Consider the following 12,598-nt stretch of genomic DNA (forward strand, 5'->3'; position numbering starts at 1 on the left):
AATGACCCAGTCACAGTCCAGACCAAAATATCATCGATAATCTGGAAAGACTTGAAAATTGCTATTCACTGATGTCTGCATCCAATCTCACTGAGCTAGAAGCTAGTTTGCACAAAAGAATGGGCAAAAATTTCAGCCTCCAAATGTGCATAGCTGGTAGAGACATACCCCAAAAAACGTGCCGCAGTGATTGCAGTGAAAGGTAGTCCTACAAAGCATTGGATTAGAAAGCCATGTAGCATTTCTTTTACACAAAAACACTTGCTACTTTGTGTTGGTCTATCACATAAAATCCAATAAAATACATTTAAGTTTGTTCATATAATATGAAAAAATGTGGAAAGTTCAAGGAGTAGGAATACTTTTCCAAAGCACTGTATGCGTCATACCTGTGAAGGCCTCTTTAAAGATTTTTAACCTCTTCCCAACATGCGACGTACATATACTGCTTTGCGGTAGCTGCGTTCCCTCGAACCACAGTATAGGTATGGCGCACCGATCGCGCAGCCTCACGATGAGCGCCTTGGCGATCAGGTGCGGGTGTCAGCTCTGTATCAGAGATGACACGCTGCAGCAACACTCACGATCGTTGCTGGTGTAAGGAGGTGGCGGAGACCCTCACCTGCCCCCTTCTCTCCCTTGTGCCAGGCCTGTGCACTTTATGCGGCACCTGAATGGTGTATTTATATACACTAATGTTTTGCTTTTGTTAGTGAAATGTGTGATGCCCCTTTAACTCTGTATTGTTCTCTGTGCTTTACACTGCCATATTTTTATGCACATGCTATAGGCGGGGACAGAAGGGGTTAATTTAGGGGGCAGAGCCAGCAGCCTCTAGGAAAGTGGAAGCTCCTGCTTCCTGGTGAGAGCCCAGTCATGACGTCCTGAAGCAGGGTGTGTCCCCACTTGGGACAGAAGGAGTCCCCATCTGGGACATATGTGCATCCCCGTCGGGGAGAGAAGAGACCCCCATCTGGGGTATAAGTGTGTTCTTGTCTGGAACATTGGCTGCCAGGACTGTTGAGCACAGGGACTGAGTAGTGCCCCGCCAAGGACTTTAAGCGTCCAGGAATCGGCTTGAGGACTGTGACTGTACTGCAGCGGCTGCTGCCATTTTTGCTGCTGCTGATGCGGCAGTGAAGGAACTAGGGAAAGAGCAGGAAGTTTACCTGAATTATTGTAACTACCTTTATCCTTGTTTTTCTGCTTTTATTGCCTTTTCTCTACTCTACAATAAACTGTTATACCTGTTGGATTTTAACGGTGTTCCTGGATCCTGATTGCCCATGTTGCAGTGACTGTGGAGAAGAGGTAAATCGCCTGGGGTTCATCTGTCCTGTATATTTTATGTGCAAGGGGCCGGGGTGCTCGCTGACTGTTTGCTCAGTGGACTCTGTTCGTGGACTGTAGCTTTAAGTGACTCGGCCATAACTACCACCCCATGCCACCTTGTTACAATAGCACCGATCACGAGCATTTAACCCCTTTAATTCCACTGTGAATAGTGACAGTGACATCGAGGAGATCACACACAGGGATGGGGCTCCCTGAGTGCTTCCATCAGAACAATGCAATACGATCACGTTGTTCTATTGGTCTCCATGAAGACCCCTGACCCCAAGATGTCCGTGGGGTCCTTCTGGGTTCTGCATAAAAGGTGTCTTGCCTCCTTCCCTGCCTGTCAGATGCTGATGTGACATTCTGTAGTGCAGAAGCTTTTCAGAGTATCAGATCAGCGATCTGATACTATACAGTGATGTCCCATCCTGTGATAAGGTAAAAAAGTAAAAAAAAATAAAAAGTGTAAATATATTTTTAAAAAATCCCTAAATAAATAACAAAAAAGCAAATATTTTTCCAATAAGTGCATTTATTTATCTAAAAAAACAGAAAAAGTACACATATTTGTTATCGCTGGGTCCATAACGACCCGCTCTATAAAAGTGTCCGACTAGTTAACCCCTTCAGTGAATGCCGGAAAAAGAAAAAAAGAAGCAAAAAACAATGCTTTATAATCATACCGCTGAACAAAAAGTGCAATAAAATGCAATCAAAAACACCAATGTAAATAAAAATGGTACTGCTGAAAACGTCATTTTGTCCCTCAAAAAACGAACTGCCATACAGCTCCATTAGCAGAAAAAATACAAGTTATGGCTCTCAGAATAAAGCAACGCAAAAATAATTCTGTTTTCTAGAAAACATTTTTTATTGTGTAAAAGCGCCAAAACATAAAAAAAAATAAAAATTGGGTATTGCTGTAATCGTACTGACTCGAAGAATAAAGCTGCCTTATCAATTATACCCTACGCGGAACGACATAAACCACCCGAAAAAAAACAATTCCTGAATTGCTGGTTTTTGTTCATTCTGCCTCCCAAAAAACATAATAGAAAGCGATCAAAAATTGTGCTCGAAAATGGTACCAACTCGTCCTGGAAACCACAAGCCATAATATGACTGTGGGCCGAAATATGGAAAAATTATAGCTCTCAAAATATGGGGATGTGAAAACTAGTTTTTGCAATGAAAAGCATCTTTCATGCCCCTTTCACATGTCTGTGTCTCCGGTATGTGTAGTGACAGTTTTCACACGTACTGGAGACACATACACACGTCAAATGAATGGGTTTATGCACGTCAGTGTGTTTCCACGGACCGTGTGTCTGTGGGCAAAATGCGCTGACATGTCCATTTTTTGCCGTCATCACGGACGGCAAAACGTCCCGCACTCGTGCACACGGAGAACACACTTTGATGTCCTCCGTGTGACATGAACAGCCGCCGGGGAAGAAGCGCTACTGTAAGCGCTGTTCCCCGGTGGCTGGTGCTGAAGCCGGCTGTCATCATTCTCCCCTGCTCTGCCGGCGGTCCCATTCTCTTGATGAGCTTCAAGAGGTAGTCACCGGAAATGGTATTCCAACAGTCTTGAAGGAGTTCCCAGAGATGCTTAGCACTTGTTGGCCCTTTTTCCTTCACTCTGTGGTCCAGCTCACCCCAAACCATCTTGATTGGGTTCAGGTCTGGTGAATGTGGAGGCCAGGTCATCTGGCGTAGCACCCCATCACTCTCCTTCTTGGTCAAATAGCCCTTACACAGCCTGGAGGTGTTTTTGGGGTCATTGTCCTGTTGAAAAATAAATGCTGGTCCAACTAAACGCAAACCAGATGGAATAGCATGCCGCTGCAAGATGCTGTGGTAGCCATGCTGGTTCAGTATGCCTTCAATTTTGAATAATCCCCAACAGTGTCACCAGCAAAGCACCCCCACACCATCACACCTCCTCCTCCATGCTTCACGGTGGGAACCAGGCATGTAAAGTCCATCCGTTCACCTTTTCTGCGTCGCACAAAGACACAGTGGTTGGAAACAAAGATCTCAAATTTGGACTCATCAGACCAAAGCACAGATTTCCACTGGTCTAATGTCCGTTCCTTGTGTTCTTTAGCCCAAACAAGTACCTTCTGCTTGTTGCCTGTCCTTAGCAGTGGTTTCCTAGCAGCTATTTTACCATGAAGGCCTGGTGCAAAAAGTCTCCTCTTAACAGTTTTTGTAGAGATATGTCTACTGCTAGAACCCTGTGTGGCATTGACCTGGCCTCTAATCTGAGCTGCTGTTAACCTGCAATTTCTGAGGCTCGTGACTCGGATGAACTTATCCTCCGCAGCAAAGATGACTCTTGGTCTTCCTTTCCTGGGGCGGTCCTCATGTGAGCCAGTTTGTAGCGCTTGATGGTTTTTGCCACTGCACTTGGGGACACTTTCAAAGTTTTCCCAATTTTTCAGACTGACTGACCTTCATTGCTTAAAGTAATGATGGCCACTCGTTTTTCTTTATTTAGCTACTTTTTTCTTGCCATAATACAAATTCTAACAGTCTATTCAGTAGGACTATCAGCTGTGTATCCACCAGACTTCTGCACAAAACAACTGATGGTCCCAACCCCATTTATAAGGCAAGAAATCCCACTTATTAAAACTGACAAAAATCAAAGAAAAAGGTGGCTACTTTGAGGAACCTAGAATATAAGACGCACAGTATTTTCAGTTGTTTCAAACTTTTTTGTTAATTATATAATTCCACATGTGTTAATTCATTGTTTTGATGCCTTCAGAGTGAATCTACAATTTTCATAGTCATGAAAATAAAGAAAACTCTTTGAATGAGAAGGTGTGTCCAAACTTTTGGTCTGTACTGTATATATATTTATTATTATGTTGTATTTTTTTTCAGGCTTATTATCTTTTACATTCTGTTGACCAAATTGTATCATATTCTTCCTGGCAAACTCCTACAGTTGATTGAGTTCATGGCTACAGGGGTAAAGGTTACAAGTAAATTGTACATGGTTTGTTTTATAATCGTAGTATAAGCTCAGAATGGAAAATGTGTACTAAAAAAGATATTTTTTCTTTTTCAGGATTCTCAGTAAATATTTTTTGAAAATAAAAGGAAATATTTTATCAGACCCTTTTCCTTGATTTGGCCCTCATTCTATTTACCCCGTGTACCTTTTCTGCCTAACTTTTTTTCATAAATTCTATTAAATTCACTGTGCTGTTTTGTGTTTTTTACAGAGGGTTTTATGTAATGACCTTATCACTAATATAACCGTGCCTGTTCTTCCTGCAGATGCCGACAACAGTGGTTCTGTTAATGACTACGAACTACAAGATTTATTCAAAGAAGCCAACCTCCCCCTGCCTGGCTACCAAGTGCGGGAAATTATAGAGAAAATATTTGCAGCAGCCGACCGCAATAAAGATGGGAAGATAGATTTTGAGGAGTTTGTTTTGGTGAGTAGACTGCATGTTGTAATTTAAAGGAAAAGCACAATAAATGACTGATACATTACATCAGACCTGGGCAAACTGCCCCAGGCCCAAAGACTTCATCTGGCTTTGTGGCTGTTCTGTCCGCCCATGGACTGGAAAAGCCTAATTAAGTGTAACCCAGCAGTGCAGTGCTGGCAGCATCAGTGTGCACCTGACCTGTATAGACCCGACCCTTAGATACAAGTAAGGCGACATTAGAGAACGACGGAAAAGCTAGAAGGAATTGTGAGCGAAAATGGGAACAAGGCAAAGAATGGTAGAAGGGAAAACAAGGAAAATGAAACAGAATTGTGATAGAAACAAACATAGACACAAAGATCATGACGAGCATAGTGACCATGGGAGAGATCATGGTAAGAATCGAAGCGGATTAAGATATGTCTATGTTTATTATACATAGGGCTGAATAAGGCTACTTTCACACTTGCGTTGTGAGGCGCAGCGCACGGCCGCCGCTAAGCTCCGCCCCCTGGCGCGCCCCCTCCGGTCAGCTCCTCCTATGGGCGCATGACTCTGCATGCGATGTGCGTCCCCTATATTTAACGTTGGGTATGCAGGCCGTGCACTGGTATGATTTTGCCGGCGCATGCGCTTTTTTGGCGCTGCACCGACATGCGCCAAATGCACTGTGTTGCATTTAACTGGAAATCCACACCGATATGGAATATTGTTTTCATGGAGGATCCTAGACAGCCCCGCAAATTCCCGCCTTTTGGCCAAGGTAGCAGCAGACAAATCAGGGAAGATTTTCAGGATGTGGAAAGGGTCTGGAGGTGGATGATCCTGCTTGAATTTCTGCATGAATGCATCTTTAGCCGGAAAAAAATGAATCCTTGCCAATGTATCACGTGGGAGAGCTGTGTCTATATTTTTGGGCTTTGGGACCTTGTGGATCCTGTCCACAATAAGATCCTTAGTATCAAAGTCAGGCAGTGCCCACTTTAGCAACTTTTGAAAGTAATCATGCAGATCTCTGTCTGCAATGTTTTCAGGAATACCCCTGATTTTAACATTATTAGGCCTTGTCCTCTTGATCACAGAGTTTGTCAATCAGGTGAGAGACCTCTTCCTCTAATGCCGCATTAGCATCTATGAGTGCATTGTGTGATTCTGCAAACTGTGCCATTTTAGCTTCTATGTGTGAGGTCCACTCCCCCAGCTCCCGAATGTTTCCTTTAATGTGTTTTACTATGTCCCTCAAGTCTTCCTGTAAGGATGCTCTTAGTGAAGATAGCAATCTCTGCATTGTTCTGTGAGGGGGATGTCAGAGGAGCCTCCCTTCTCTGCAGATTCACAGCCTGAAGAGCGAGATGTGTAAGGGCCCCGTCACACATAGCGACTCACCAGCGATCCCGACAATGATATCACCTTGTCAGGATCAGTGGTGAGTCGCTATGTGATCGCTGGTGAGCTGTCAAACAGGCAGCTTCACCAGCGATCAGGACCAGTGACACGCAGGTAACAAGCGACGCACGTCGCTTAGTTACCCGGAGTGTATCTTAGTTACCAGCGCGCTGATGCAGGGAGCTGGTAACCAAGGTACACATTGGGTTTCTAAGGGGCGCGCAGCACTTAGAAACCCAATGTGTACCTTGGTTACCAGCTCCCTGCATCAGCGCGCTGGTAACTTAGGTACACATCGGGTTTCTGGGCACAGTGAGCCCCCTTAGAAACCTGATGTGTACCTTAGTTACCAGCTCCTGCTCGCTGGTCTCCCACCTGTCACACGCAGCGATGCGTGCTGACCAGCGGAAGACCAGCGTCCCCAAAAATGTCCAGACATTTCAACAGCGATCAGCGATACCCAGCAGGGGGGGCCGGTCGCTGATAGCTGTCACACACAGCGATCTCGCTGTTGCGTCACAAAACTTGTGACTCAGCAGCGATCTCGCTAGCGAGATCGCTGTGTGTGACGGGGGCTTAAGAGGCAGCTGCAGAGGAGGGCAGGGCCATTTTACTGGAGGGAGAAGCTGGTTTGTCCCTCGGATAAAAGTCAGTTAGTTTAACTGGCACAGCCAGTTTGCGGGGTTTCCCCTTGGGCATGACAGGCAGAAGGTACTCACACAGGTCTGGGTGGGTAACAAGTCGATATAAAGCCGTGTAGAGCCGGTTTAAAGCTTCTGGATCAAGCAGCCATCTCCATAGGATGGCAGGCCATACCCCCGAACAGGGGTGTAACTACCACGGTCCCAGCTGCGACGAAGCCCAGAGTGCTTATGGGCCCGCTCGCAAGTTTACACTTCAAAGGTGAGCTGTGTAGTGCATCCGCGCGTGTATGAGGTGTACTGAGCGGAGCCGCGCGTGTACGAAGTGTACAGAGCGGAACCACACGTGTACGAAGCAGATCCACACGTGTATGAGGTATACGGAGTGGAGCCGCGCGTGTGCGAGATGTACTGAGCGGAGCCGCACGTGTGCGAGGTGTACTGAGCGGAGCCGCGCGTGTATGAGGTGTAGGGAGCGGAGCTGCGCGTGTATTTTGGCATGGGGGGTCCATTTGAAAGTTCGTACCGGGGCCCATAACTTTGTAGTTACTCCACTGCCCCGAATAACCTATTCTTAACTAAAGGGCTCATATTAAAATGAAAATAGCATATAGTTACCTCTTGGACTGGCGCCACTCCTCCAATGTTGGTGCGATGTCTCCTGGTGGCCAAGTGATCACTGATCAGCTGCAGCCTTTCGGTGTTTCATCAGAGAGGATGTATGTTTTTTTTTCTATTTTATGGCCATTTTGACTGTTGAGAAGGGGTTGTCCAGTAATGGATAAACCCTTTAATAAGCTTGTTCCTGGTTCATCACTTACTTGAGAATGACAGTTGTACATATTCCTGCCAAAGGACACTTTGTTGGTGTCAGTCCAAGGAACAGGGGCCTATGTATCGCTTTAATGTATGCCCCAGGGTCATTCCATGTTGGCGTGATGTGAATGGACACACCTAGATATTTGCAGCAGTAAACAAGTTATATACAGTAAGTCATAGGAGTAAAATACAGAAAGAAGACATATTCTCTAGACATTTTATTAGAAAACATTATTGTCAATCCTCCATCATGTACTAATATCTCATATTGTCTCCTGCTGTAATAGCTATTCCAAGACCTGAAAAGTAAAGATGTGAGCCGGACCTTCCGAAAATCAATTAACAAAAGAATGGGCATAACGGCAATAGGAGGGACGTCTTCAATCTCCAGTCAGGGAACACAGCATTCCTACTCAGGTAAGAGGACAACACCGACGCTGCTTCTGCTCCTTACTGAATGTTCTAGAAAGTGATACCTTGCCATGCTTCAGTGAGACTGAGATATCATACAATGGGACGTTGCTCCATATTGAATACCTGTACGGCTTCTTTCAGATGAAGAGAAGGTGGCGTTTGTCAATTGGATCAATAAAGCTTTAAAAGATGACCCTGACGTTGTGCATCTCCTGCCTATGGACCCTTCCAACAACAGCCTCTTCACATCACTAAAGGATGGGATTTTACTATGGTGGGTGCTGCAGAATGTCTCCACCATGTTTAATAAAATCTTCATTTGTTCATATTTGTGTTATTGGTTTAGTGCACGCTGAGAGTTTAGTATGGTTGAAGAAACATTTACTGCAGTGGTTCATTGTTTGCAAAACGCTTAACCATTAATAGTAAAGGGAAGTTGTCATCTGATTCCTGCTCCCAGGACCACGAGCAACAAGAATTAAAGTCTGACTGTGTTATTGCAGTCATGTATGTTTTACACTGAAGCACATTTCAAAGAAAACATACCTTTAACTTCGTCTGGGAACTACAGTATGTGTCCCCAGCGGATTCTCCTTGGCCCGATCCCTTAAACACAGGATCTCCCTGTGAATATACATAGGAGAACTGTCAATTTAGGGAAATAGGGAAAAGTGGAGGGGAGAAGCAGCTGGGGACAGTCTTTGGACTAGCCAGCCGAGACAAATAGTCCCCTCCCGGAATTTCTAGGTACATCTAGTCTGAAATGCCACTGCATTTCAGAAAAAAACATATACGGCTGCAATAACACAGCCAGACTGATGCATGCTGCCTGTGGTTCAGGTAGCGTGAGTCAGATGACGAGTTCCTTTAATGTTTTTCCAGCATAGTATAGCAATGCAGTTCATTATAGCAATTGTGTGCACAAAATGAGTGGTAATCATGGATTTGCATATGGCAAGTCATAATTTTGTTCCTGACCATCCTGCTTTCCATTTTTGTATGATTTTCTTACTGACATGGGAATGTTTCAGTTTTTGCACTTTATATTTTTCCTTTCCATAATCTTAGCTTTTTATTTTTCCATCAACATAGCCATAAGAGTGCACGAATACTTGTTTTTTGCTGGACGAGTTGTAGTTCTCAGTGCAGCCATTTGCTTTTCCATGTAAATGTACTGAAAAATGAGAAAAAATCCCAAGTTGTATGAAATGGCGAAAAACAAACACGACTTTTTAGTTTTTCTGGGTTCATTTTTACAGTGTTAAAAATGACTTGGCAACATGAATTCTTCCGTTCAATATGATTACGGCATTGTCAAACCTATTGGTTAATTAACCTGAACCTGTGATCGGTTGATCGCTTGTTCAATATACTGCTATACTTCAGTACTGCCGTCGATGAACACAAGAATGCGTGCCCACACCAGGAGATGCTACTTAAAATGTTGCTGCCACAAATTAACAGTGGCATGTAAATGGTTAACCAGCAGTAAAGTGTATAAAATGTGATTTAGTGTGATTTACCCTTTGTAAATTGGCCAACTCTATTTTGTATTAAAGTCGATGTCCACTATACTAATGTAAAAAATGGGGGCTCAGCACTCCGAAATCAGATGGAGAGAAAACAGATTTAATAAGCCCATGTGACATTTCAGCTCAAAATGGCAGAGCATTCCTCACGGTTGAGAAATACTCTGCTATTTTGAGCTAAGATGTCACACTGGAATTTGTTTTCTCACCATCTGATTTTGGAGTGCTCTCCCCATTTTTGGAGATGCATGGTAAAGTTTTCTTAAATATACTTCTCAACATTGAAAAACACCAAGAAGGAGAAGTAATGGAATTATGAAAATCACAGGATAGATAGACATGTGAATGATATGCAAATGACTAAAAATCGAAACAAAATTTTCAAAGCATTTAAATTTTTTCAATATTGAGCATGTGTGCCACATGCAGAAATGCATGCACTTACACTCCTTGGCTGTTGTCAGTGAGGTTTTTGATGGTTGTCTGACAAATGTTCTGCAACACTGAATTTATTTGGACAAATCATGAAGATCCGCTGCTGGCAACTCCCTTTGCAACTGACGACCAACCATGTCCCAGATTTGCTTGATGGAGATAAGTTTGGATAGTTTCAGACCATGGTATCATGTTTAGGCCACTCAGACTGCTCACAGTAGCATGAGCAACACGTGAGCTGGCATCCTCATGTTGAAAAATGGCTTCTAGGACACTTTGCAGAAATGGCAGAACTACTGGTTCCTTACCAAATCAATGTAATGCAAAGCTGTTAGTGTAATTAAAATGAAGACTCGAAGGGTTTGGCTGCTGTAAATTATGATACGCAACACCATAATTTTGGGAATAGGACAAGTGTGATGTTACCTTGTGAAAGCCTCTTTATGATGTTACCCACATGGTATCCAGACTAATCTTTGGCTACGACTATGTCCAAGATAAGAATAGGACTCACCGCAGAAGAGGATAGAAAGTCCTTATAGCCTTCAGTGCTGTATTGCTCTGCACCTTGATAGCTATTGAGAGTGATTTCAATGGAAAAACTTTAGTTGGATGCCTGGTGTCTAGCCCAGTGTTATGAAACCTCCTTCTGTTTTGATTTGGTGAGTTAGTCTTGGCATATAACAACCTATTTCACTTGCAGTACAGAATTTAACAATCATGGAACCAGGTATTTGGCTAATTCTCAAAAGTGTCCCATCAGATGTTTTTCAACATGACCATGCCAAGCCACATGTTGCTCATGTTACTGTGAAACACCTGCTTGGCTTAAATTTTTTTGCAACAGACCACATATACTATATAAAGTTGTGCTCAAAAGTTTACATACCCCAGCAGAATTTTTGCTTTCTTGGCCTTTTTTCAGAGAATATTAATGATAACATCAAAACTTTTTCTCCATTCATGGTTAGTGGTTGAGTGAAGGCATTTATTGTCAAACTACTGTGTTTTCTCTTTTTAAATCATGACAACCCAAAACATCCAAATGACACTGATCAAAAGTTCACATGGTCTGGTAATTTTGGCCTGATAACATGCACAGAAGTTGACACAATTGGGTTTGAGTGGCTACTAAAGGCAACATCCTCACCTGTGACCTGTTTGCTTGTAATGAGTGTGTGGCATAAAAGCTGAGTGAGTTTCTGGGATCCAGACAGACTCTTGCATCTTTCATCCAGCCACTGACATTTCTGGATTGTGAGTCATGGAGAAAGCAAAAGAACTATCAACAGATCTACTGGAAAAGATAGTTGAACTGTATAAAACAGGAAAGGGATACAAGAAGATATCCAAGGAATTGATAATGCCAGTCAGCAGCATTCAAACTATGATTAACAAGTGGAAAATCAGGGGCTCTGTGAAAACAAAACCACGGTCAAGTAGACCAACAAAAATGTCCTCCACAACTGCCAGGAAAATAGTTTGGGATGCAAAGAAAAACCCACAAATAACATCAGCCGAAATAATGGACTCTCTCAAAACTAACAGTGTGGCTGTTTCAAGATGCATAATAAGGAGGCACTTGAAGAAAAATGGGTTGCATGGTCGAGTCACAAGAAGAAAGCCATTACTTCTCAAATGCCACAAAGCATCTCGCCTACAATATGCAAAACAGCAAAGAGACAAGCCTCAAAATTTCTGGAACAAGGTAATTTGGAGGGATGAGACCAAAATTGAACTTTTTGGCCACAACCATAAACGTTACCTTTGAAGAGAGGTCAACAAGGCCTATGATGAAAGGAACACCATTCCTACTGTAAAGCACAGAGGTGGATCTCTGATGTTTTGGGGATGTGTGAGCTACAAAGGCACAAGAAACTTGGTCATAATAGAAGGAAAGATGAATACAGCACCTTATCAGCAAATACTGGAGGCAAATTTGCAAAAATCAGCCCGAAAGCCGTGCATGGGATGTACTTGGACGTTCCAACATGACAATGATCCAAAACACAAGGCCCTGTCACTGGCTAGAGCAGAACAAAGTGAAGGTTCTGGAGTGGCCATCTCAGTCTCTTGACCTCAATATCATTGAGTCACTCAGGGGAGATCTCAAACGCACAGTTCATGCTAGACAGCCCAGGAATTTAAAGGAACTGGAGGCTTTTTGCCAAGAAGAGGGGGCAGCTTTACCATCTGAGAAAATAAAGAACTTAATCCACAACTATAACAAAAGACTTCTAGCTGTCATTGATGTTAGAGGGGGCGATACATGGTATTAAGAAATGGGGAATGTGAACTTTTGATCAGGGTCATTTGGATGTTTTGGGTTGTCATTTTGAGTTAAAAAGAGAAAACACAGTAGTTTGACAATAAATGGCTTCACCCAACCACTAACCATGACTGGAGAAAAAGCTTTGGTGTTATCGTTCATATTCTCTGAAAGAAAGCAAAAATTCTGCTGGGGTAAGTAAACTTTTAAGCACAGCTGTACATAGCATACTCTAGTTCAGGTGTAGGGAACCTCTGGCCCCTGGCGAATGCAGTGCTTGGGCCAGCTGACCCGTTTTGATGGCCACCAGCC

The 12,598-nt window shown here is 43.4% G+C and overlaps 1 protein-coding gene across 2 annotated transcripts in view; it reads left to right on the plus strand.

The window, feature by feature from the left end:
• PLS1 (plastin 1) overlaps window positions 1-12,598 on the plus strand; it is a 218,038-nt gene that overhangs the window by 151,623 nt on the left and 53,817 nt on the right. For both annotated transcript variants that reach the window (XM_073579103.1, XM_073579102.1), the window contains exons 3-5: window positions 4,633-4,796; window positions 7,927-8,056; window positions 8,195-8,327. In XM_073579103.1, coding sequence (XP_073435204.1) covers window positions 4,633-4,796; window positions 7,927-8,056; window positions 8,195-8,327 — 427 coding nt within the window. The remainder of the gene's footprint in view (window positions 1-4,632; window positions 4,797-7,926; window positions 8,057-8,194; window positions 8,328-12,598) is intronic.

Source organism: Dendrobates tinctorius, unplaced genomic scaffold (genome assembly GCF_039654945.1).
Source record: "Dendrobates tinctorius isolate UK_male_01 unplaced genomic scaffold, ASM3965494v1 ptg000060l, whole genome shotgun sequence".
Classification (NCBI taxonomy): domain Eukaryota; kingdom Metazoa; phylum Chordata; class Amphibia; order Anura; family Dendrobatidae; genus Dendrobates; species Dendrobates tinctorius.